General features: G+C 44.5%; 1 protein-coding gene across 1 annotated transcript in view; it reads left to right on the top strand.

Moving 5' to 3' along the window:
• CA12 (carbonic anhydrase 12) overlaps positions 1-25,728 on the top strand; it is a 42,246-nt gene extending 16,518 nt beyond the window's left edge. Inside the window, exons 3-10 of the mRNA XM_075897646.2 lie at positions 1,627-1,806; positions 6,450-6,592; positions 9,089-9,184; positions 11,268-11,331; positions 11,902-12,059; positions 14,188-14,314; positions 24,018-24,102; positions 25,363-25,728. Of these exons, the coding sequence (XP_075753761.2) occupies positions 1,627-1,806; positions 6,450-6,592; positions 9,089-9,184; positions 11,268-11,331; positions 11,902-12,059; positions 14,188-14,314; positions 24,018-24,102; positions 25,363-25,447 (938 nt within the window). The 3' untranslated portion in view covers positions 25,448-25,728. The remainder of the gene's footprint in view (positions 1-1,626; positions 1,807-6,449; positions 6,593-9,088; positions 9,185-11,267; positions 11,332-11,901; positions 12,060-14,187; positions 14,315-24,017; positions 24,103-25,362) is intronic.
• Positions 25,729-26,172: the final 444 nt, after the last annotated feature.

Genomic DNA, 26,172 nt, shown 5'->3' with positions numbered 1-26,172 from the left:
CTTAGCTCATCTAGCTTTGGAAGGACTGATATGCATTGGTTCTACCTGCAACTGAGCCTTAGTGGTCTTTCTAGGCAGCTGCTGGAGGACTAAACTTGGTGCTCTTTTTCTCCAAAAGAACACCTTAAGGCAAGATGCACCAAGGTGGTAGAAGAGCCCCCAGCAGAAGCCAACAAATGCCCGGTACACCCTGTGAGTCAGGAAACAAAGGTGAACTAGTCTGGAACAGAGGTATGAAGTTTTGTAGTTTTGAGGCCAGGGAGAATCCTGGAAGTTTTGTCTGAACAGTGACTACAGGATCAGGCCCATGCGATCTGAAATGCATGAACAAGACAGAAAGGACTGAACTCTGCTCCAGCACAAAGAACTTGTATTGAAGGGAAAGGAACAGCACTCGAGGACAGAATTGGCTTAGGTGCTTTTGTGGAGGGAGAGACACAAATCAAACAGATTTTGCAGAATATTTGTCACCGTCAAATCTAACAGAACTTGAAATACATGTCTTACTTCTTGCACTAAACCTTAACAAAGACTTGCACATCAAGTCTCAACCTCAATAGGCTAATTATTCTCATTTCCTGATGACTGGATTATGTTCTCACAGTGTGTATATTCCCCTGACCCAGTGCCAAAACACACACTACACAGTTTAGTTCACTAGAATCAAAGTCAAACGTGACTGGAGAAAATTTAACAGTTTTCCTGCTTTTCCCAGTTCAATGTACATTTTCCTTGATTGCTTTAGTGAAATAAAACCACTGTGCATTTTCTTTGACAGCCTGTAACTACATACACAACAGTATCAGTATGAGACTGCAGAAATGCTTTAGTCATTTATCCAATCAGAACTAACTTCTCACATAGCAAATACATTCATGGGCTTATTAACAAATGTAGTCAATGTTCATTTTTCCATTCAGAAAAATATGCTTTTGTGAACTACAAAATGGCATATTCAAACTAACCCTTGCCTAGCTTCATGATAAGCTTTAAGTCACTTTGTTTCACTTCTGAGAGCTTTCTATAACTCTGTTATATAGTGAATTGACTTTTATACTCTGGATTTCAGTTCCAACAGAATCTGTGAGTCACTTAATAATTTATCAACCTATAATGTTCAAGTTATTTGGCTCTTAGTACATGTGCTGCAGCTTTCTATGAAAATGAATCATTTAAATATTTGTCAAGTTTTCTCAAGGCTTTTCCTATTTGAGGGTAGAGATGACTAGATGTGCGTTCACATATGTAGTGACTAATAAGATAATTAATTGATGTATATTTGCCATTAGGATTAAATGAATTTGAGTCTTAGCAATACATATGCATTTTGTGCGCCACAATGTATTAGTAACAATGAGTGAAACTCAGACACTCAAGGAAGTTACATGAACTGCTTTGATTGCAGTAATTTGACCTCTTCCTTCCAGTAAGAGACTGAAAGTGTGAAATTAAGAAGCAGTATGGAGAAAAGGACAGATTCTGTTCTGGGTTTGACGTCAATACTCAGGGAATACAAGGCAGTTCATATGTTATCCAAACCAGTAGCCATTACTAGAGTGTAGGAAAAGTACCAATGAAGGTGAGAGCAAAGACTGATAACCCTATGTACTCTGTTAATGTTCCCAGGCCCTGATGGAGAGAAAACTTGGCCAAAGAAGTATCCATTTTGCGGAGGAGTGTTCCAGTCTCCAATAGATTTTCATAATGATATTCTCCAATATGATACCACTCTCTTGCCTCTAGAGCTTGTAGGCTACAATGTATCCTCCACTGCTCACTTTAAGTTGACCAATAATGGTCATTCAGGTAAGGACCAAGCCCTTGCGATAGAATGTAGACATCTTAGATAACTATTTAAAGAAACTTGTAATTATAGAGCATACATCAGTATACCATAAATATATCTGTGGCACTTTAGTCTTCTGATTAGCTCAAAGAGTGGATCCTTATGCTTATGAAAAGCTTCGCTTGTTAATTTGGTTTAAATACTCAGAAATAGGAACAGAATTTGCAATTTTGTTTAGAAAATCAGTAAATCTGAATAAAGTGACCCTTAAGAAATATTGTAATCAACTGGAAGGATAAAATAAGTGGTTCAATTGAATTTAAGACCAAAAAACCCCACAGTCGAACCTGGGAGTTCCAACAAATGCTTCTACTAGTTCAGTGGTCACCAACCAGTCGATCGGGATCTACCAGTAGATCTTGGAGCCTCTGACAGGGGATCCTGACTGGTTTGGCTGGGAAGCTCTCAAGTGCTGGCACTTCAGTTGCCTCTCCACCCACTGTCATGCTGCTCCTGCCCTCTGTCTTGGAGCTGCTTCTCTGGGAGCCTCCTGCTTTCTGTGCAGGGTCTGGGAGGGAAAAGAGGGGGGGTGCTGATGTCAGGGTGTCCCTCCTCATTCCTGTACCCTGCCTCCACCCAGAGAGAAGGGGATGGAGGGAGCTGGGCAATGCGAATCTCTATCACTCTCACACACTGTGTGTGTCTGTCGTTCTCACAAACACACACACACTGTCCTTCACTCCCCACCAGCACATACATGGGGGGTGGTTGTTATTTCTGTGTCTTCTTGCCAAGTGGGTTAGTTTTGGTTGTAACTTGTCTGTGCATTTTGTAATTTTCATTTCTCTCTGATGCTGAAATGTAATTTTGTGAGGGGTGAGTTCTAAAATGTCTAATGTGGTGGCTGGAGTCATTATCCCTGTGGGAATTGCTGTCCCTGGAAGTGGCTGGCATGTCCCTGCAGCCCCTGAGAAAGGCAGAGCAGAAGGTCTCCACATGCCGTCCTTGTGGGCAGACACCACTCCTGCAGCTCTCATTGATCAATAATGGGGAACCGTGGCCAGTAGAAGCTGTGGGCTCAGGGCCTGTAGATGAGGGGCAGCACATGGCACCATGGAGCCATCGCTGTACATGCCAGCTGCGTTCAGGAGTGGTGCAGGGCCAAGGCAGGAGTAACCCTGCCTTAACCCCACTGCTCCACACCCAGAAGCCATCTCAGTTAAATGGTGCCCAGCCAGAGCCTGCCTCCTGAACCCCTGTGCCAGCCCTGAACCTCCTCCTGCACCCAACATCCTGCCCCAGATGTGAGTCCCTCTGCACCCAAACCCCTTCCCAGAATTTGTACCTTGAAATCCTTCTGGGTCCCAATCCCCCCACTCTGAGCTAAGCCTGAATCCCCTCCCATACTCCAAATCCCTTGGCTTAAGACCAGAGCCTGCACCCCAAACCGATACCCCAGCCTGGTGAAAGTGAGTGAGAATGGGAGAGGAAGGGGGATGGAGTGAGCAGGGTGAGGCCTCAGAGAAAGGCGGGAGGAAGCCAGGCAAGGGTATTTGGGTTTGAGGTAGATCTTACATTGCACTTAAATAGAAAAAGTCATCTTGTGGTTAAAAAGATTGGAGACCACTGTACTAGTTGAATAAAAACACAACTCCATTAAATATGAGACAAAGACATATTATAACCACTGTCACCCTCCACTGTCACATCAAGGCAAGGTACCTTACCAACAACAGCAGAGATGAAGCAGTCTCTTAAAATGCCAGAGTATTTATTATAATACCACTTCTAAGCCAGTTCCCCACAATTTTTTCTAGAAACAATGTAAAAACTTACAGACAAGAACAGCAGCTAGGCTGTCCTGAAGCACATCCTTCCCCGTACTACCCAAAGGGTCATCAACAGAACCTGTACTATAAAATACCTCAGACTTTTCCCCTTCCCAGCATGCTTTGTTAAAAGGGCTTGGGGGTTGGCAAGTCTCTCTTTTCTTACTGTTTCTGTGGGGTAAACATGTTCTATACCATATCCATAAAGAGCTGTATTGGGACCACATCTATTCAACATATTCATAAACAACCTGGAAAAAGGGATAAACAGTGAGGTGGCAAAGTTTGCAGATGACACAACATTACTAGATAGTTCAAAGTAGGCTGCAAAGAGTTACAAAGGGATCTTACAAAATTGGGTGACTGACCATGCAACAAAATGGCAGATAAAATTCAATGTTGTTAAATGCAAAACTATGTACCCTGTCAAACACAATTCCAATTATACATACAAAATAATGGGAAAAAATAAAATATAAAAAATGCCACTATATAAATCCATCGTGTACCCACATTTTGAATACAGTGTGAAGTTCTGAGCCTAGAGCCAAAACAATATATTAGACCTGGAAAAAGTAAAGAGAAGGGCAACAAAAAATGATTAGATATAGACCAGCTTCCATGTAAGGAGAAACTAAAAAGACTGGGACTGTTCAGGTTAGAAAAGAGAATGAAGGAGGAAAATGGTAATGGTCTATAAAATCATAAAAGATGTAGAGAAAATGAAAAGGAAGAATAGGGAATTCTACACAAGAACCAGACACACTCAGTGATTAAACAGCAGGATTAAAACTAACATAAGGATGTACTTCCTCACATAACACAGTTAACCTATGGATCTTGTCACCCGGGGATATTGTAAAGGCCAAAACTATAACTGGGCTTTCTAAAAAAAATTAGATAAGCTCATAGATGATAGGCCCATCGATGGCTTTTAGCCAACATGGTTGGGGATTCAACCCCATGCTCTGGATGTTCCAAAACTTCTGCCAGCCGGAAGCTGGGACTGAATGAGAGTGGATGGAGCACTCAATAAATTCCCTTGTTCTGTTCACTCTCTTTGAAATACCTGGGACCGTCCACGGTCAGAAGACAGGATCCTGGACCAGATGGCCTATTGGTCTGACTTAGAGGAAGATATCCCTGGAGCCCCAAATATGAATTATTCAGCTAGGGTATATCTACACTAGCCCCCTAGATCGATCTAGGGAGGCTGATGAGGGTGACCGAAATTGCAAATGAAGCGCGGGATTTAAATATCCCCCGCTTGATTTGCATGTTCCCGGCCGGTCGCCATTTTAGAAATTAACTAGCCCGAAGTAACTGCCCGCATCTACACATGGCAGTGAAACGGGATTCCGAAATAAAGCCTTAACTCAAATTAGCTGGTATTCCTCCTGCAATGACGTTTACCAGCTAATTCGAGTTAGGGCTTTATTTCAGAATCCCATTTCACTGCCATGTGTAGATGCGGGCAGTTACTCTGGGCTAGTCAATTTCTAAAATGGTGACCGGCCGGGAACATGCAAATCAAGCGGGGGATATTTAAATCCCGCGCTTCATTTGCAATTTCGGTCACCCTCGTTAGCCTCCCTAGATTGATTTAGTGGGCTAGTGTAGACGTACTCCTAGTGTAAAACATTCCTATGTTCTTATGAGTCCATTCTTTAGGTAAGAACAAACCTTCTAGAGGACCTGACCATTGGTTTCCATCTCCTCACAAGTGGCTTTAAAAGTGGTAACAATAAGATAATGCTTATCTGAAAACAATGCTTAGTCAAAAGCAAATCCTAAAGTGCTCTTGAGGAGAACATTACAGCACCTGCTCATATAGTCCCTTATGTCTACAAAACTACCCAATGGCCTGTAAAGCATTGTGGTAACACATTAATTCTTACATATAATTAGTGCACTTCATAACTTATTCCCTTAGGTAGAATTCTCTATTTAAATTAGATTGAAAACACTGGAGCACAAGGAAAAGCTCTTTAACACTAGCTGAATAATTCATGTGTTGGGTAATAGTCCTCTGTAGAGAGGCTCCAACATCTGAAATGCACGTGTTTTGTTCTAAACCTGGGCCATTCCAGGAACAACACGCTACCCATTTGGAAGTCACCTGAATATGACCTGCAAAGAAAGGGGCATTCTTTACAGTTGTTTAAAATGTTCAGAAGTTGTCAAAGTTTAATGATAAATGAAGACATACATATAGTTTCTTTTCTAGTATTACACAAGAAAGAACATAACCTCTCCCTCCCCTATCTTTGCTAGGGGCCTTGGGAAGGTTACACCAGCCTGTAACCGGAGTTGAAGTGTTCCTTCCACCAAGGTGACAGGAGAAGAATGATTCTTAAAGATGTGGCTGTAGCTTTTCTTGACATCACTCTTCAGGTCCTTAACAAGGCTCATCAGCAAGGGGAGGGAGACAAGAATTTAATGTTAAATGGTACCAAGATCCTTAACTATTAAGTCATCTTTATACATCACAAAAGAGAAAAAAAAAGGCTCAAAAATGTTGTTTTGCTTCAGTGATCCCTTTTCATAAACTTAGGATGGTTTACCAGTATCCAGGGAAAATTCCAGATCACAACTCTCCCTTTCAATTCACATTCCATGTATGACATTCGAGTAGAACATAGAGGGGAAAAGTTTTAGATTCTCTAGAATTATCTAGAAAGTTCCTAAAAATGATCAGCTTCCAGATACTATAACAGGTGCATATTTCTGAATTAAGAACCTCAATGGTTTATTCTGTTTAATTCTGATGTCTGCACACCAAGCGCGTTAACACAGCAATATGATCTTCTCCCATATTTTTGGTGTGCTTGCAGTAAGAATGAGTCTATTTCCTACCATGCACATCAGAAACCTCCCTTTCCAATACACGGCAAACCAGCTTCACCTGCACTGGGGAAACAGGAACAAGCCAGAAGGTTCGGAGCACACAATCAGTGGGAAGCATTTTGCAGCAGAGGTAAGATGGACTCAAGAAAGAGAAACCTGAAGGGAAAGTTAGACAGTTCCTACTATATCAAAGCTCAAATATGTATAGACAATGGTTGATGTATTCACCACTTGTGTTTCATACATTCTGCCAAAGAAGACCCACAGACAATAACTTATGCACTTAATATTTGACATAGCCTATGTCAAGATGCTACAAGATCTCTGGATTGAGGCTGGGCTCGGTAAGCAGTATGGCTTTGTTCTGATAGTAATGACACCAGGACTCAGGAGATCTGAGTTCTACTCTCAGTACCATTGGTGACTTGCTCTGTAATTTCAGTCAAGTTGTTTACTCTCCTTGACAACTTGATATCTCCCCAACAGACATAGCCTGTGTCTACACTGGCATGAATTTCCGGAAATGCTTAAAACAGAATAGTTTTCATTATAAGTATTTCCAGAAAAAGAGCATCTACATTGGCAGGCTGCTTTTCCGGAAAAGCCCTTTTTCCGGAAAAGCATCAGTGGCCAATGTAGATGCGCTTTTCCGGAAAAGACTACTGGGCTGTCTACACTGGTCCTTTTCCGGAACAGTGTTCCGGAATAAGGACTTATGCCCGAGCGGGAGCAGCGTAGCTTTTCCGGAAAAGCGGCTGATTTTCCGGAATAAGTGGCCCAGTGTAGACACAGCCATAGTGATTACCTGTAACAAAGGTGTTTTGTGAGGGTTTGACATGCTTTGTGATAGCGTATATATAGAGGCATCCAACAGGTCTTTTCCACTTCTACCTTTTCTGAACCTGTGATACTGATTTAGGAATAGATATTGAAAAGTAGTACCAACTGACAGATTATGGATTACAGTCTAAATCACTTGAATCAGAGTATGTGGCTATTGATTTTTACTGCTTTAGCTCTTCATCTTGAAAGATCTTTCCATTATAAGTCCTCCAGAGCAGGAATTTGTCTCTTCTCTAATTATACAGCACTTAGTATAAACAGGTCTCTAGTCCTGATTGGGGATCTTAAAACAATAACAGACTTTATGCAAGTCTTAGTTACCAGATGCCTGCCCTTCTTACATATCAGGATGTTGGAAGGGTTTAAGCTTCCTCCAGGCACACAAATATTGCTGCAGTTTGTGTGATGGTTTCTTCCCTTTACTCACAAATCATTCTCTCCACTGCTTCAGAGTATGACTCCTTTACAAATTGCTCAGTTTTGTTGTTCACCTCTTTTCTCAGAGAACGTGTCAGTTTTTAACTGTTAATACCCCTTGGAACTGTTAGTTTCTAGAACTGGCATATATGTCCGCACTGACAACTTTAGTTTCATCATGTTGACATTTTTTGTTCAAATTATTTAACATTACAAGGCAGTTCTAAAATGTTTCAATTTCTGATGACAAAGAATCATAGGCCAGATATTTTAATTAAAATACAGTAAAAATCAGAGTGAATTTTTATGCATATGATCAAATAATGTGCATATAAGGGTGTGTCTAGACTACAGAGTTTTGTCGACAAAAGTCCACTTTTGTCGACAAAACTATACCAGCGTCTACACTACCGCTGAGTTGTCGACATAACGTCGACAGAACTCAGCAGTTTTGTCGACGCTGGTATACCTCATTTTACGAGGCATAACACCTTCTGTCGACAAAACTCTGTCGACAGAAGGTGTTATTGCCTGTAACGTTGCGTCCAGACTACGGAGTTCTGTCGACAAAGCAGCTTGCTTTGTCGACAGAACTCAATGTGTCTGGACGCTTTTTGTCGACGGAAGTTTTGTCGACAGTATCTGTCGACAAAACGTCCGTCGACAAAACGCGGTAGTCTAGACGTACCCTAAGTGTGTTCAATTGGCCACTTCAAGTTTGGGCTGAAATTATTTTAAAATGAGTTGGCCACTCCATGACCAATTTCAGGATTTAAACGAGGAATAGATATCACATGCTCATGCCGAGGGCAGTAGCTCCTGGCACTGTGTGATTAGATCACCGTCTCATCTTCACTTTAAATAAAAGAAAGTTTCTAGTACGCGTGGTCACAAAGAAAAGCTTGAAAATGTAATTCAGGGTAAGTGATGCAATGGCATCTATTTGAGTCTTCAGGCAGTCTGAAATAATAGCTCTTAAATGGGGGCTAATCCATAAAGCCACTGCTCTGGCTCCCACCAAAATCACCCCAGCAAAGGACTCAGAACAGTGCAGTGGGCCCATCATACCCACCCCAGAAGATGCACCTTGATTACTGAGGCAAGTGTTGAGGGGCAGGAGAGTACTTGCTACTGACCCCACCTCTCTGTGGAGGAGAGGGGATACCTACCCATCATGAGTGAACAAAAGCAGCAAAATAACCCTGCCTTTGTGTCTCTGAAAAGGGAGGAGTCCTCGTGCCACTGCTAAAGGGGAAGGTGTTGAGAAGCCTCATGTTGTGGTGTTTAGGGTCCTGGATTTTCTTATGACAGCAGAAGGCTACCATGAGCCAGGGTTGATAATATTGTTACTTCTCACTCTTTGAAGGTCCATATTGTACATTATAACTCGGACAAATATTCTGATGTAACCGAAGCAATAGACAAATCAGATGGGCTAGCAGTTTTGGCAGTTCTTATTGAGGTAAGATATCTGCCCTGTGCTTTTTCATATTGAATAATGCTATAATTAAAGCATCGGTAAGCTTTGAAGTACATTTTGGCTTTGTCAAAAAATTGAAGAAAAAAACCCACCCAAAACTTTCAGTTTTCCATTAAACCAACTGGAAATGTTCAAGGAGTGCAGACACTTTCTGAGAAAACGTTTGTTTAGTTGAAAATCCAATGAGCCATTGAAAGGGCTTTCATTTTTCTACAAAATGCTTATTATATGATACTGCTTAAAACTCAAAGACATCTCCACATTTAGCAAGATTTAGGGTACGTCTAGACTACAGGCTTCTGTTGACAGAAGTTTTGTTGACAGATACTGTCGACAAAACTTCTGTCGACAAAGAGCGTCTAGACTACAGTGAGTTCTGTCGACAAAGCAAGCTGCTTTGTCGACATGGTAGTGTAGACGCAAAGGACAGTTTACATTCAATAACACCTTCTGTCGACAGAAACTCTGTCGACAGAAGGTGTTATGCCTCGTAAAATGAGGTTTACCAGCGTCGACAAAACTGCTGAGTTCTGTCGACGTTATGTCGACAGAACTCAGCGGTAGTGTAGACGCAGGTATAGTTTTGTCGACAAAAGTCCACTTTTGTCGACAAAACTCTGCAGTCTAGACACACCCTTAGTCTCATCTGAGAAACCTTCAGAAACATGGTGACTTTCAAAATTGAACATAGGACATGTGGTGGGGCGACTGCCCCAAACTGTCCAGAAGGGGTTAATGCAGGCAGGAGGAAACCTGTGCACAGCCCTGGCCAATTAGGGAGAGGCTTTTTAGTAGCCAGTTAGGGTATGGCTTGTTGGGGCAGCCCGGCATATAAGGGGCTGCCCAGCAGAAAGAGTGAGGTAGGCTCTGACCAGGGAAGGTGCAGGACCTGGTTCCCTCAGAGAAAGCATCTTCAGTAGAACAGTGCTGGGCAGGCGTGGGGAGGCTAAAGAGGGGGGCTTCTGCCTGATACCTGCCAGGCTGCTGGCCTTGCTACTGGGGCCAGGAAGGCCCAAAGGGTCACAGAGGAAGTGGCCCAGAGAATAAGAGGCTGTGAAGAGGGAGTACAAGAGGGTAGGACAAGGCAGATGCCAGAGAGTCCTGGGTCAGGACCCAGAGTAGCAGGTGGGCCGGGGTCTTTCCCCCTTGCACCACACCCTGACACCAAGGCATGGCCCATACAAACTGTGACTTGCCCTTGAGACAGAGGGGCTGGGCTTGGAGGCCACTGTTGGAGATGAAGAACTGCCGATACACCCCGGAAGGGGGGTGAGAGACCGCTGTGGGAATAGGCACTGCCAGAGGGCTGTCCAAACTGCCTGTGGACAGAGCGGAGTGACGGTTGAGACAACAGCCAGAGGGAGGCACCCTGCTGACAGAGCTAATTCCCAGTGCTACCAGCAGGAGGCACCGCGGCAGCGAGTCGACCCTGAGACAGGACACAATTTTTTCTGGTTGCCAGATGAGATTCTTTGGAAACATCTCCACATTATTAATAAAGCAAGCACTGATTAGAAGCCATGGCAGCAACTGGGAGCAGTCAGAAAGCAGTCTTATCAGATACTAGTCTGACCTCCTGTGTGTCACAGGCCTTTACATTTCATCCGGTTATCCAGGAAGCAGCGTTATGTAGCTGAATTAAATTAACACATACCATCATCGCTGACCTGATTCGCTGCAAAACATTTCTCCTTGAACACTTTTGTTATTTAAAATCTTAACTTTACAGTTCATTATACTGAATCAATATAAGCCCTAATTCTGACAATCTAATATTGGGTAAAATGGCAAAGAAATCAATTGTCTAGGTTATAACTTATTATTTCAGATAGCAGCAGTGTACTGAAATGGAGAGGAAAGAGGGAAGAGATAAACAAAACAATCCCAGGGCACAGCCTTAATTCCTACATCAGCCTCCATTGTTCCAACACCACCAATAGTGATGTAATATTTCACTACAAGATGAAAATGTCAATCAAACATTATCAGTTAGTTGAAGAATTTAAGATTATGTGCACAGAGACCCTGGTTACCTGGACAGTTGTTAACAGTCTGTTTGTTACAGATAGGCACATTCAATCCATCATATGAAAAGATCTTCAGTCATTTCCAGAATGTGAAATACAAAGGTGAGTGGCTATATTGTGCAAAAGGTCAAAAGTGTCTGAGTAGATCAGAACCTTATCGTTGAGGGGAATCAACCTGCTTGTTTTAAGAAACACTCAAAGAGGGCATGCCATGCTTTTCTCTCAACTGCTTAAGAACAGTTCCAAATAGAGTACATTTCTCTGACTGCAGTGTAGACAAACCCAAGTGCCTGACAGTATGTGGTTACCTGCACTGCTTATAAAGGAACTCATCCAGTAGTGCACATGAGCAGACTGCACTGAATAGTGAAGAGGAACTTTGCTCATGAATCATAACCCTTGGTAACGAGGTGCAACATGTCACATTTCTAAAGAATACATTTAGAAGTGGTTTCTGTTTTAAATTGCGGCTAGCATCGGTCAGATTACACTTTTTCCTTTTCCAATGAGAATGCTTTCTGAAAAACAAATTTGCCTTACTGGGACTCAGCTGTGCAAAGACATACAGCAAACCAATGCAGTCGAGTAGAAAGTCCTGATGATTTAGTGTAGATTAGCACTGAGAGACGTTTATAATAAGAATACAGAACTTACATGTAGTCTGTCTTTCAGACCAGGTAGCTCTAGTTCCAGGTTTTGACATCCAAGAACTGCTTCCTGATAGATTGGATGAGTATTATCGCTATGAAGGATCCCTGACCACTCCTCCTTGTTACCCTAGTGTTCTCTGGACAGTTTTCCGACACTCTGTAAAAGTTTCACAAGAACAGGCAAGTTTAAGTATTTTCTTATTTAGCCTGTCATTGTAGCCTAAAATGTGATATTAAACTAAATGCTAATAAATTAACCTGTGTTTATTAAGGAATGTTAAATTTGCATTCTCGTTTTCTGGATTCCAAATAGGAAGTTTCCTATTAGGCCCCATAAAATAAAAGGTGTGATCAGTAAAATTAATCTTTGAGTGGGAAATAGAAAGTTATTTAATCTGTCATACTTTGTTTGCAATTGATATGTAAAGGCCAAGGGACTGGAGACTGGATGGCTCTTTAATTCACAATAAACACATTATTGTCCACATTTTCAGTCTCACCTTAACAGGATAGTGATAGAAATGTAGCCGTGTTAGTCTGGGGTAGTTGAAGCAAAATGCAGGACAATGTAGCACTTTAAAGACTAACAAGATGGTTTATTAGATGATGAGCTTTCGTGGGCCAGACCCACTTCCTCAGATCAAATAGTGGAAGAAAGTAGTCACAACCTTACAACCTTAACAGGATGCCTTACTTGTGTCTGCTAACCTTCATAGGTGAAAAGTTTCACTTACAGTTAAACAAGCACCCACAGAGAGATTTGTATTTGAAACTTTTAATCCATTTGTATTCTGCCTTCGCTTCAGCACTTACATGCAAGTATCTTTCATAAATTCCTAATGCAAGTCTATTTAACAGTATCATCCAGATAGGAACAGCCTCCAGCTTTGTTTGGTTTCATAAAACCAAAGCCTAACTGGTGACAGGTTATTTGACAAAAGCAAAGTGACCCTAGTTTTCACCCAGCTCTAGCGTTCATGTGCATGTTTTAGAAACTAATTAAGTTTTTTCTCCCTCATGTGGTCAACCTATAAACTAGCAGAAAAAGAATAGATACATATTCTGAATTATATACCCCCCCCAAGGACCCGCTGCTTCTGACCAACGTCAGGGGGGATGAGCTTTACTAGTAATTTCCAAATGTTAAGAAATGCAGACAGCTCTATCTCAGAAATCTCTGACCAAGTTAGCAGTTGCACTCCTTGTTGTGAACATTCACCTCCATGAATCTCACCGTCTGGGCATTCCTCACCTTACCCAAATAGTCAGCTTTTTAAGATGGCTTCTAGTGCTTCAGACTTGGACTGTTTATGCTAATATGACAATGACCCTTTGTGGAAGGAAACTTTCTCTCCATGATATTTTTTCGGATGCTCCTTTTATTAACTTAAAATCAGATCCACTCATCTGTTACCTATTCTGCTCCAGGTCAGGCAACAGGAGGGAACAGACTGGGGTCTTTGGGCGGTTCTACAAACACTACAAGCCTACATGCTCATCAGGAAATAAAGGCTTCCACTACCCCAGTTTCTTAACAGCTAAATACACATTATTAGGGTTACTCTAACATGAATTAAATTAAATTCATCTATGGGCATTGAGAAACAGCCTTTAGACAGGTGAAGTCACACTGGGTATGTCTAGACTACATGCTTCTGCCGACAGAGGCATGTAAATTAGACTACTCGACATAGTCAATGAAGCAGGGATTTAAATATCCCCCGCATCGTTAAAATAAAAATGGCTGCTGCGCTGTGCTGGCTCAGCTGATCGTCGGCACAGTGCGGCAGTCAAGACGCGGATCGGTCGACAGGGAATGCCTTTGTCGACCGCTCCCTTATGCATCGTGAAACAAGGTTTACTCGGTCGGCAGAGGCATGTACTGTGCAGGGGGTCAGACTAGATGATCATAATGGTCCCTTCTGACCTTAAAGTCTATGAGTCTATGAAGTCTAGACGTACCTACTGTTTGCACATCATATCATATTAGGTGCTGGAACGAGGGTTCTGCCATATCCTCTCACTTGAAGTGGTTTCCATCTCATGCAGGGGTTACACTTTGGTTCAATGCTCTTTAGTGCTCTCACCATACAAAGTGTTTCAGCACCCCTGATATTTGGGGATCACGCTGTGCGCTGAATCGGTAGCTACTGCACAAGTGAACTTACCAGCTTCATGCATCAGTGTGGGCTGAAGCATTCCCTCATGGGACGACGCTGATTTGCACAGTCACTGAAGCATAAGAAGTAAACATACACACCGTTACTTTCTCTGACACTGGATACTGAACTGTGTTCTTTGTCCCTAGCTCCTGGCACTGGAAACAGCTCTGTACTGCACACAGCCCAATGACCCGGCACCTCTGGAAATGGTTAATAACTTCAGACACATTCAGGAGTTTGATGAAAGGCTGGTTTCGGTATCCTTCCGCCAAAGTGAGTAAAATAAACGCCCTGTGCGAAGCAATGGTGAATAACTATGCATGTGGACTTGGAATACGAAGGGCTACTGCAGTGGTGTGCAACCAGTGGTCTGTGGGCTACATACGGCTCACTGGGGTTCCACCTGCAGCTCGCACAACCCATCTGCCACCTTTCCCCACACGCCGATCGTGCACTGCGATACTCGAGTCCTGCACTTCCTAACCCTTCCCCCTCCTCCCAGCTGTTTGTGGCTGTTCAAGCTCTGGGAAGAGGCAGGGCGCAAATCAGCCGATTCATGGCACTCCGAAAGTGCTGGCTGCGGCTGGCCCGCCACTGCGGCTCACCGAGTTAAAGGAGGGCCCCTTGTGTGGCCTATGAGCTACGCTTGGTTGCCCATCGCTGGCGTACAGCCACAGCCTTGCTTTGCTTTGCTTTCTTCAAGCACAGCACGACCAGCAGAAGCTTTCACTCCCTAATGTTTCCCCTTACATTGCTCTTACCTGAGCAACTGTAGGAGAGCAAGGTGTGTGCGCAGTTCTGTTTGTCACTGTCCTTTGAGCCTGGACAGCAGCGTGAGGAAGATGAGGAGGGGAAAGCGTACTGGGAGCCTCAGCCTTTCCTGTCATGTTCAGTGGGGGAAGAACTTTCTGGTATCACAAGATGGTTTTTCTCCCTAATTTTGAATCGATTAGGTGCATTCACTGTTTTAAGTGGCATTATGATCACGTGGCCTTCTACTAAATGAGGAAATGCCTTGTTCTGAACTATTCCTTATAGCCTAAGCCAAGGGTTGGAAACCCCCAGCATGCGTGACACGAGCGGCACATGCAGCCTAACCTGCTGCCAGTGCCCTTCCCCTTCCCCTTCCACAGCAGCAGGTCAGGCTGCCTGCACTAGGGATGCTAAATATCAGTTAATTGAACACTTGATTAACCGCATGAATTCTTATCCGTTACTCGACTAGTCTATAGTCCCCAGGAGCGAGGCCGGCAGCCAGTGCTCTCTGGCCCCACTCCCGAGGACCTCCTTTCCAATCTGCACTGCTGCCCCTATTTCAGAGGCAGCAGCGTGGGGTGCCAGGCAGGAGCTGGTCCGTGAGGGGAGCCAGTTTTAAAACCAGCCCCCTTTGCAGACAGGCTGCCTGTCACCCTGTACTGCTGCCTCTGATACAGCCGAATGGCTTGCGGTTGTCCGAGCTGCCACAGCCTGAGAAGGGCTTCTGCCTGCACCGGGGTGACACTCTGGCCTGCACCAGCCACATGGCTAAGGCCCTGGAGGTCTTCCAATGCCACCGTCAGCGGCCCGAGGGGCTGCGGGAGCTGGCCAAGATCCTGGCGCTCAGCCTGCACCAAAAGGCTCTGGCACCTGCTGCCCTGGCCCACTGGCAGCCCTGAGAGACCAGGCGAGGTGCTGGGCGACCTCTGCTTAGCTGCCCTCTGTGCCGGTGGCTGCTGTGCGAGCTGGTGACCCTGCACTGTGGCCATGCTCACTGCCACCGCTGCGCCATGCCTGCCTACCACACAGTGTGAAAACAAGTGAGTGCCCCCTCGCCTTTTCATGCCAGACCCACACTCCCTCACTCATCCCCCCACTCCCAGCCACACAATCTGGCTGCTTCTGGCCAGACAGCCTGCCCCCATCCCACTCCTGCCCCCTCCCTTGCTTCTGCCCCCTCCCTAGCCAGACACCCTAGTCCCAGACTATTTCTGCACCCTACCTCCCACCCAGACCTTGCAACCTCACCCCCTCCTACACCTCAGCTCCTGCCCAGATCCTGGACCCCCATCTCCATTCCACTCACTGGCGATCCTTTCCCACACATTGAATCCCACATTTTTGTCCTCACGCCAGAGCCTAAGGGGGTCCACAAAATCCAATGGAACCCCAGAAAAGTAAATCTGGCCTGTGGGAAGCCCCAAACCTCAGTCCCTCCTGTCTCTTCCCCTCACCCCATGGGACAGGAGCACCAGAGGAGTGAGGTGTCTCAGTTGGGGGCCACATCAGTGAGGGTTGGGGTTTATGGAGGAGGTTTTTTGCTTCTCACTTGTGTGGTCCCCAACTGATTTTTTTTTCTGTGGGTCAGTGACCACTGACCCAAAAAAGGTTCCCCACCCCTGCCATAAATGAAGAAAACATTGAAACCTTTAGTGTTAGACATAATATTTTACTTTATTTAAAATGAAGTTTGATAAACTAACATGAGAAAGTTAAAACGCATAATCTGTTTCATAATTTAAATTAAACCATTCTCCCTAGCTGCAGCTGGTTCAGAAAATAAAGTCACCATACCCAGCCTGCCGTGGCCACCCCTACCCCGTCCTTCCCCCATCACACAGATCCGTGAATAAGTTAAATCTTCGTACGCAAGTTCGGAAAGGTGCCGACCTCTGCTCTAAAAGGCAAGATCTGCATCTTAATTTATTTATTAATGAAGCTGTTGTAAGTAGAACTGTTATTGACTTTAGAAAGTATCATTGGCACTCGGACCCGTACTTAGAAGTGAATAGATCAAATTTCTGCACTCCACCTCTGAAAGGTTGCCAACCCCTGGCCTAGACAGGAATATTTTAATTAGATATATCAGTGACCTTGCTCTTTAAGCACACTTTTTCTGATCATTTCAAATATTCATTTAACTAAGAATTCCTTTATACTTCTATCAGAGACAAAAATCTACAATCCAGCGCAGGCTGGATGCATTATGCTGAAATAGCAAAGTCTGTCTTTCCAGTTGCATGATCGCCTCCCAGAGTAGATTAAATTACCACACCTTGCCTTCTCCAGCCCCTCAGTGGCAAATGCTGCTTGGTTTCTGACACAGCTGCGTCTCCTGAGTTCAATTTCAGTAACCACTCTTGCTGCCAACTACAAAATAGTGGCCTCTCTGGGAAAGCTCTTATGGAGCAGATGCATTTGAAAAGGTCAGACTGGTGTTCTGGTGCTACAAAAACAGCAATTCGGGGGAAGTTCAAAGGCGCATTTACACTAGATCAAGGATTTAACACAGCTCGGGTTCACTTAAGCCAAATTTCTGTTCATATGAATTATTTTGCCCTTGAGGAGAAACAGTAGTTTAAAGCACAGGTGGGTCGCCCTTAGGGTCAAAGTAACTTACATTTCTTACAGGTACTGCCCTATTGCAGCACCCCCAGGGGGCCCTCGAGGTAGGAGGTTGGGAGAGCTGTGACATGACAGGACTTGTAACAAATTTCAGTGTGGGCTGGAGTGCTGCAGGCTCAGGGCAGGGTATTGCGGAGTACGTGTGTCGGGGGCTCAGAGCAGGGGTGGGGGTGCAGGAATCAGGGCAGGAGGTTGGGTGTGAGAAAGTTTCAGGACAGAGGATTGAGGTGTGGGGAGGGTTCAGTGCGGGGGGAGGGGGAAGTGGCTTGGGACTGGAAATGGCCACCACGCTGGCTGACTGGAGATGCAGATGTCCATGGCTGGCTGGGGTGGCGCTGCCTGGCTGCTGGAACCCTGGGGCTGGCCAGGGCAGCAGAGAACGAGCTGCCCAGTTGCCAGATCTCTGGGGCTGTCTGGAATGGCAGGGATTGTGCTGCCTGGCTGCCAGATTGCTGGGGCTGGCCAGGGCAGCAGGGATTGTGTTGCCTGGCTGCCCTGAACTGCTCTGGGGCAGAGGGCAAGGGCCAGTACCCACATCGGAGGGGATTGGGCAGGGGCCAGCAGCAGCTGGGAGGGCTGGGCTCTGATGGACATAGAAGGGTGGGGCCTTGGCCAGAAGGGGCGGAGCTGGGGGCTTTGCTCCCCGAGCCATGGTGTCACCCACTACCCATGTGTAAGCCTAAGTTCAGACATACAGTTCAACAATCTACTCAACAATATTGAACTTTGCTGCTGCCTTACCAGTTCACATCCCTACTTCAGTGTTAGGAATCCTGACTGACTTGCTTCTTTTCTGGGGGTGTGTGGCAGTATTCCCTGTCAGCTGTACACTTTCGCAGCCACTCAGGACAGATTCGTATGCTGCTCAGCTGATTAGTAGAGTGCCCACTGTTAGGTTTTTTGTTTCTACTGGTGGTGCACATCACACATGCCTCGGTGCACACAGACATTATTCCACATACAGATGGAAAAATCCCCACATGGATGGAAAGTGTTAGGGGAACATTGGTGTGTGAGTGGATTTTGAAGTTTATGACTACACAGGATGCTGAAATATGAGATGTAGCTCTGCCAGCCACCCAATGAGGGAACATTAAGTCTCAATCCTCCATATTCACCCTCCCCTAACTAGACGACTGGGAGAGTTTAGCTCAGGTTTCATCTTCCTGTGACAAGTTAGATTCTTAGATGATCTGGTGAACACAATAGTAATTCTTGCCAATGCCATCATAGGCCATTCTGTCTCCTTGGCTATTCAATTCTGTGCTTTATAATAAGACAAAGGGACTGTAAGTCAGACCGATGCATCCCCACTGTCTCATGTTTCAGAAGATCAGATGATCCATAGGCGCACACCATTGTCTGTCGGTGTGATCCACTCCAAACCCTGTGCAAAGATTTAAGGTGTCTTCGAAGAAGCGGTTGCAACACTGACCGGAACATTTCTCAGATCCGAGTGCTTTGAGTGACAGGCAAGGTCTGCTGGGGAGGCTCTGCTCCATGTTCCATCACTAATGGAGATACATTTGACATCTGCATGGAGCGGGGCCTTCTCAGCCTTTGCCTCTAGGCTCTGGAATTCTCTCCCTGGGACATTTGCTTGGCACCAATGTTGGCACTGTTTCAGCACCAGACCAAAGCCACCCTTTTTACCCGTGCTTTTATTGGTGTGTAGGTGAGTGTCTTGAGTGTTTTAGCAGGTTTTATGTCCCCCCTTTGGGGTTGTGTATTTTACTTTATATTATATATAGTCTTTTAAAAAAATTGGTAAGCCGCCTCAAATATTTTAAATAGAGAGGCGGGTAAACATTTTAAATAAATACAGACATACATATTTTAAATGTCTGCAACACTAGCATCCACCTAGCACCAAGGAGAAAAAAAATTATGGAGAAAAATATTTGGTCTATGTTTGTTTAACATTCATTTCCAGTGTAATCATAATGATTAACTTTTTACTTTTTCCCTCCTCCTCATCATTTTGTCAAGATTCAGTACATGGTGGACTGAGCATGGGTATGTTGTTGGATTGCTAACAGCAGATGTAGACAACAGTGATCTTTATGATTCACACTGATTGAGCTTCTCATTCTGTGCAATTTTCCATTTCTGTCCTCATGTGAACTTTCAGTATCTTGCGTGCCTCTTTGCCGGGAGTTCTGTCCTTTGGTTAACAGCAAATGATATTGAATGACAATGCATGTTTTAACTAACCTAGTACAAATTAAATAATATACTTTTCCCCACAGATATCTAAGTACTTTACAAAATGGTATAAGTATTATTATTCCCATCTAAAAGGGAACACAAAGCACAGACGTGATCTGGCCAAAAATCACACAGTCAGTGTCAAAGCCAGGAATAGAGTCTGGGTTTCCTGTTTCCCAGTCTGTCCAAACAACCGTATAATTCAGCTCTGTGTGTAAGCACCATTTCCTTTAACAAAATTCCAAATACATACCCCATAACACATCCTGTTGTTCTCACATTAGGAATGGTCTCTGGAGTTACAGAATCCATTGTTCAGGTGTAGTGACACATTGATAGAAATCCCATTCAGTCTTTTGCTGCAGTTATTATAAACATAATTGGGTCACTAAACCAAAGAAAACATTTCTAATGCTATGAAAAGACCATTTATTAGTAGCATAAATAATGATCCCAAATAATTTTAGGGAGACGCTGTGGCTTTAATAATCCCTAACAGGTGTAAAACACTCCACTTCACTCCCTGCACCAAAACCAAATCAGTCCCACAACCCTGCAAGAGCACTGTTAATGTGTGCATCTTTATGCCACTTGAGAGCAGCAAGATACAAAGCCTTGTAGCACCAGCTGTGCCAAAAGTAGGAACAAAATACATGTTAGAAGGTGGTAGAGATGATGGGGAAGCGTCTAAGGATGTGTTTCTATTCATGCATCCACAATAAAGCAAACATTATTGGGCACATCAATTGTTCCAAACTCAGCCAGCTTACAGAGAAACCTTTCTGACTTTCCAGAAGGACAAGAATAAGGGGCATCTCTTGTTGAATCATAGGGTACGTCTAGACTACCGCGTTTTGTCGACGGAAGTTTTGTCGACAGATACTGTCGACAAAACTTCCGTCAACAATTTGCATCCAGACACATGGAGTTCTGTCGACAAAGCAAGCCGCTTTGTCGACAGAACTCCGTAGTCTGGACGCAGTGTTACAGGCAATAACACCTTCTGTCGACAGAGTTCTGTCGACAGAAAGTGTTATGCCTCGTAAAATGAGGTATACCAGCGTCGACAAAACCGCGGAGTTCTGTCGACAGAACTCCACGGTAGTGTAGACGCTGGTATTGTTTTGTCGACAAAAGTCCACTTTTGTCGACAAAACTAGGTAGTCTAGACACACCCATAGAATCACAGAACCATAGAGCTGGAAAAGACCTCAGAAGGTCATCAAGTCCAGCCCCCTGCTCTAGGCAGGACCAATCCCAACTAAATCAACCTGGCCAGGGCTTTGTCAAGCCGAGACTTAAACACCTCTAGGGATGGAGACTCCACTACTTCCCTAGGTAACCCATTCCAGTGCATCACCACCCTCCTAGTGAAATAGTTTTTCCTAATATCCAACCTGGACCTCTCCCACCACAACTTGAGACCATTGCTCCTTGTTCTGCCATCTGTCACTATTGAGAACAGCCTCTCTCCATCCTCTTTGGAACCTCCCTTCAGGAAGTTGAAGGCTGCTATCAAATCCCCCCTCACTCTTCTCTTCTGCAGACTAAACAAACCCAACTCCCTCACCCTCTCCTCATAGGTCATGTGCTCCAGCTCCCTAATCATTTTGGTTGCCCTCCGCTGGACCCTCTCCAATGCGTCCACATCCTTTTTGTAGTGGGGGGCCACAGAACTGGACACAATACTGCAGATGTGGCCTCACCAGAGCTGAATAAAGGGGAATAATGACATCTCTGGATCTGCTGGCAATGCTCCTCTTAATGCAACCTAATATGTCATTAGCCTTCTTGGCTACAAGGGCACACTGTTGACTCATATCCAGCTTCTCATCCACTGTAACCCCCAGGTCCTTTTCTGCAGAACTACTACTTAGCTGGTTGGTCCCCCGCTTGTAACTATGCTTGGGATTCTTCCATCCCAAGTGCAGGACTCTACATTTGTCCTTGTTGAACCTCATCACATTTCTTGTGGCCCAATCCTCCAATTTGTCTAAGTCACTCTGGACCCTATCTCTGCCCTCCAGCATATCTACCTCTCCCCCTAGCTTAGTGTCATCTTCAAACTTGCTGAGGGTGCAATCCATCCCCTCATCCAGGTCATTAATAAAGATATTGAACAAAACCGGTCCTAGAACCGAATCTTGGGGACTTCGCTAGAAACCGACCGCCATCCTGACATCGAGCCATTGATCACTACCTGCTGGGCCCAGCCTTCTAGCCAGCTTTATATGCATCATACTGTCCATTTATCTAATCCACATTCCCTTAACTTGCTGGCAAGAATATTGTGAGAGACCGTATCAAAAGCCTTGCTAAAGTCAAGGTATATCACATCCACTGACTTTCCCATGTCCACAGAGCCAGTTACCTCATCATAGAAGCTAATCAGATTGGTCAGGCACGACTTGCCCTTTGTGAATCCATGCTGACTATTCCTGATCACTTTCCTCTTTTCCAAGTGCCTCAAAATAGATTCCTTAAGGATCCCTTCCATGATCTTTCGAGGAACCGAGGTAAGACTGACCGGCCTATAGTTCCCTGGATTGTCCTTATTCCCTTTTTGAAGATGGGCACTACATTTGCCCTTTTCCAATCATTTGGGATCTCTCCCAATCTCCAAGACTTTTCAAAGATAATGGCCAAAGGCCCGTCAATGACATTTGCCAACTCCCTCAGTACCCTCAAATGCATTAAGTCCGGACCCATGGATTTGTGTATGTTTAGCTTTTCTAAATAGTTCCTAACCTGTTCTTTACCCACCAAGGGCTGTCCATCGTCATCCCATCTTGCGTCACTTAGTGCATTAGTCCAGGAGCCCACCTTGTCCGTGAATACAGAGGCAAAGAAAGCATTGAGTACTTCAGCTTTCCCCACATCATCTGTCACTGGGTTACCTCCTTCATCCAGTAGGGGCCGCACACCCTCTCTGATCACCTTCTTCTTGTTAACATGCCTGTAGAAACCTTTCTTGTTATCCTTCACATCCTTAGCCAGTTGCAATTCCATCTGCGCTTTCGCCTTCCTGATAACCCCCCCCGGCATTCTCGAGCTATACATTTAAACCCCTCCCTGGTCATTCGTTTAAATTTCCACTTTTTGTAAGCTTCCTTTTTGTGATTAAGTTCACCAAGGATTTCCCCTGTAAGCCAATCCGGTCTCCTACCATGTTTGCCTCTCTTGCTACGCATTGGAATGATTTCTTTCTGTGTCTTCAATAAGGCTTCTTTAAAATAGTGCCAGCTGTCCTGGACTCCTTTCCCCTTCATGTTAGCATCCCAGGGGATTCTGCCCATCGGGTCTCTGAGGGAGTCAAAATCTGCTTTTCTGAAGTCCAACGTGTGTCTTTTACTACTCTCTTTTCTTCCTTCGGTCAGGATCTGGAAACGTACCATCTCATGATCACTGCTTCCCAGGTTGTCACCCACCTCTGCTTCCCCTATTAGTTCCTAATACAGAAGGTACATAAAAGGTACATAAAAGAACATGAACATAAACATATAAGATGCAAGGTGGGATCATTGTGCTGCTTTCATGGAGTGCAGATGTGCATGTCTACCCAGTGTTTGATCTTTGTCACTCTGCCACTGATGATTAAACTTGACCCAATTATTTACAAGTGTCTGATCTGCAGAATCTCAAGTTTGAGAGTGTTAATCCAAAACATCATCTCAAAAGCACTTGCAAACATGAACTGATTGTGTTTTCAATCCTCTACCTACTTTCACTCTGATAGCACCACCAGACAGTAATATTCTCAATTACAAACCGCACCACCTGCAGCAGGGGCTGCATTCATGTGTGTTCCTTGGGCATAGAAAGAGAGCAAGTACTCATTTGACATTCTCTCTCAATCAGTAGCCTCCCCAGGAATTGAAATGGGGGGGGGGGGGGTGTTCAAATTTACAGGGGGGGCTGTCAGGGCTGATGAGGGGTGAGACTGTGAGGGTGAAGGTGGGCTGTATGGCACCATAGTTCACAAAACTGGGGGGGTGTTGGGGAAATTCAGAGGGGTATACACCCACATGGGGGGGGGAGGGAATAGGGAAATCCCTGCTCTCAATTGGGCCTGCATCTTGAATTTTGCCTGTTAATTAACAACAGACACAAAGAGTCCCAATTGTGCAAGCTGTGCTAATTCAGAGCTCCCCAGGCCCACAGACGTATGCCTGTGTAGAGCCAGTTGCGGAATGGGACCGTAAGGTTTGCCTCTTTTGAGAAGTTTACCTAATAAAGGAATACACTTGCCATTTTACTTCCTTTAAGTGGTTTTGTATAGAGCATAGATGGAAATAATCTGCAATGATTGATCAGAGGCCAGCACTCTATTTTAAAATAGACAGACAGACAGAGACGGAATTACCTCTGCATTTTCTCCTTCTCCTAGGTTTTGTCCTTTCAGTTACAGTAGCCAGTGTTCTTGGCATTATCATCATGCTTGCAGTAGCCTTTTGGTTGCTTAGGAAGAAGCGGTAAGAGATTTTGCTTTGTTTAAACACAGTAAATATGCTAATTCTCCTCCATGATTAGTGGATTTTAGCAGATTAAACCCATTTCATATGCAATAGAGAATAAATATGGACTCGTTCTGGAGAGGAGTTTTGTCCCAATGTACTTATCCCACAACCTCAAGCTCGAAGAAAGGTGAGTTTAGAATAAATCCCTATAGCGGTGCCAAAATACCTCAGTGAGGCTCACATTACATTCCCAAAGGGCGTGTCTTCACTACCCGCTGGATCGACAGGCAGTGACTGATCCAGCAGGGGTGGATTTAGTGCATCTCTGACTGCCAAGCACTCTCCTGTCAACTCTGGTACTCCACCAGAACGAGAAGTCTCAAAAGAACGCTACATCATTATGCCAGTTTTAGGAGAAGCAAAATTATTTTGTAATTTATTTCAAAATACCTGTCAGCAGGTCTGTCTGTAACAATACAGACACGCACACAAATTCTCTCAGGAGCAGAGAGTTAAAGAAACCCCAATGACAACTCAACTCCTGTTTCTCTTCCACCCTGCCTCCCCTCCCCCCCCCCCCAACCCAGCTGAGCAGGCCAGACGCCTACAGTTTCCCCCCCCCAGTGCAGATAAGGGGTCCCCCAGCTCAGATACCTGCACTCCCTTCCTGCTCCCTGAACCCAGCTGTGGCCCAAGCACCTGTTCCCCTCCCCCCAGAGCCCAGGCATCCAGAGGGAGAAACTGCCTGATGCCAGACTTGCATAGAGATTTCTGTGTGCCATCCTCCCCTTCCTCAGGGCATGTGGGGAAGTGCTTTCTTCCTCTGCCCCCACCCCCTGCCACTAGTGTCTTCTATATGCAAGCTGGGCTCTGCTGGGTCCAGCAGCCCCCCCATTCTGGCTAGCCTCACTGCAAAGGAAAGTCTGCACGTGCAATGTTAATTTCTGCAAAACTCTGCATTGTGCTGTGGGGCAGGAGTATATACTGATACTTACAAGAGAACTGGGCCTTGATAGTAGTCATTCTGGGTGCATTGTGTGGGAGAATGGTGCTTGCTTCCCCTTTGATTACTCAGAGCTTTCCCTTGTTATGAACACCGGCCTTGAGGGTGCATAAACAGTTACACTTTGAAATACAGACCCTAGTGACAGTTGCCAGGTGCATTAGTACTAAGAGACTCATCGCATACCCTGTAAAATAAAATGCTTTAAAATATTCTTGATGCTTTTCTCTCATTTGTAATTTCACTTTGCTCATGTAATTATTTTCTTACAGTTGCCAAAAGGAACGAGAAGATAACAGAAGAGTCATCTACAAGCCAGCCACTGACAAAGAGGATGACAACACTTGTAAAGTATGAGTTCCTACTCGGTCACAGAAATCCCTTTTACTTCATGGTACTGAGAGAAGTTTGCCTCGGACAACATGCTTCTTGTTTCCATCCCTGGAGCACCCTTAAAACAAAGCAGCCAAAACACTCGATGGTTTTCCTTGCCCTTCTCAACCAAACCAGTTCTCACCTAACCATGGAAAGCAATTACTGAGAACTTTTGTGTGTGTTAAATATGACAAAATGACATTGACCAGAAGAAAGGACCAAAAATTACACACCTGTTCAAGTTTGTCCTAAATTACCTGGAGCAAGTAATAATCAAATGCTTGTCAAATGCATAAGAACTTGGAGAGATGTAAACAGCAAGTATTCTAGCTAGACATGAAGGCCAAATATCTCATTATGCTATTTTCATAAAAATCTTAGAAATGTAGGGCTGAAAGGGACCTCAAGAAATTCATGTTGGCTGCCTTGAATATTTTAAATAGAAAGGCGGAGTAAAAATATTTAATTAAGTTAAATAAATAAATAAATGTTGAGAACCTTTTTAATTTATTAATCATAAACTTGAGCGTAATGAGCTATTCATGCCACATATTTCCCACAAAACACAAACATCTAAAGACACTCATTAATTTATCACAACTGTATTAGTGTATCTATTTCTACTTCCCTGCTAAAAATTAGTATGGGCACTTCTCCAATAGTGGGAGCATCTAGGTGTATTGTGTCTCCTAGTCTTGCTAGCAGAG

The sequence above is a fragment of the Pelodiscus sinensis genome, chromosome 14 (assembly GCF_052426305.1).
Source record: "Pelodiscus sinensis isolate ZL-2025 chromosome 14, ASM5242630v1, whole genome shotgun sequence".
Classification (NCBI taxonomy): domain Eukaryota; kingdom Metazoa; phylum Chordata; order Testudines; family Trionychidae; genus Pelodiscus; species Pelodiscus sinensis.
The sequence above is the reverse complement of the archived record's forward strand: the minus strand, read 5'-3'. Positions and strand labels throughout refer to the sequence as shown.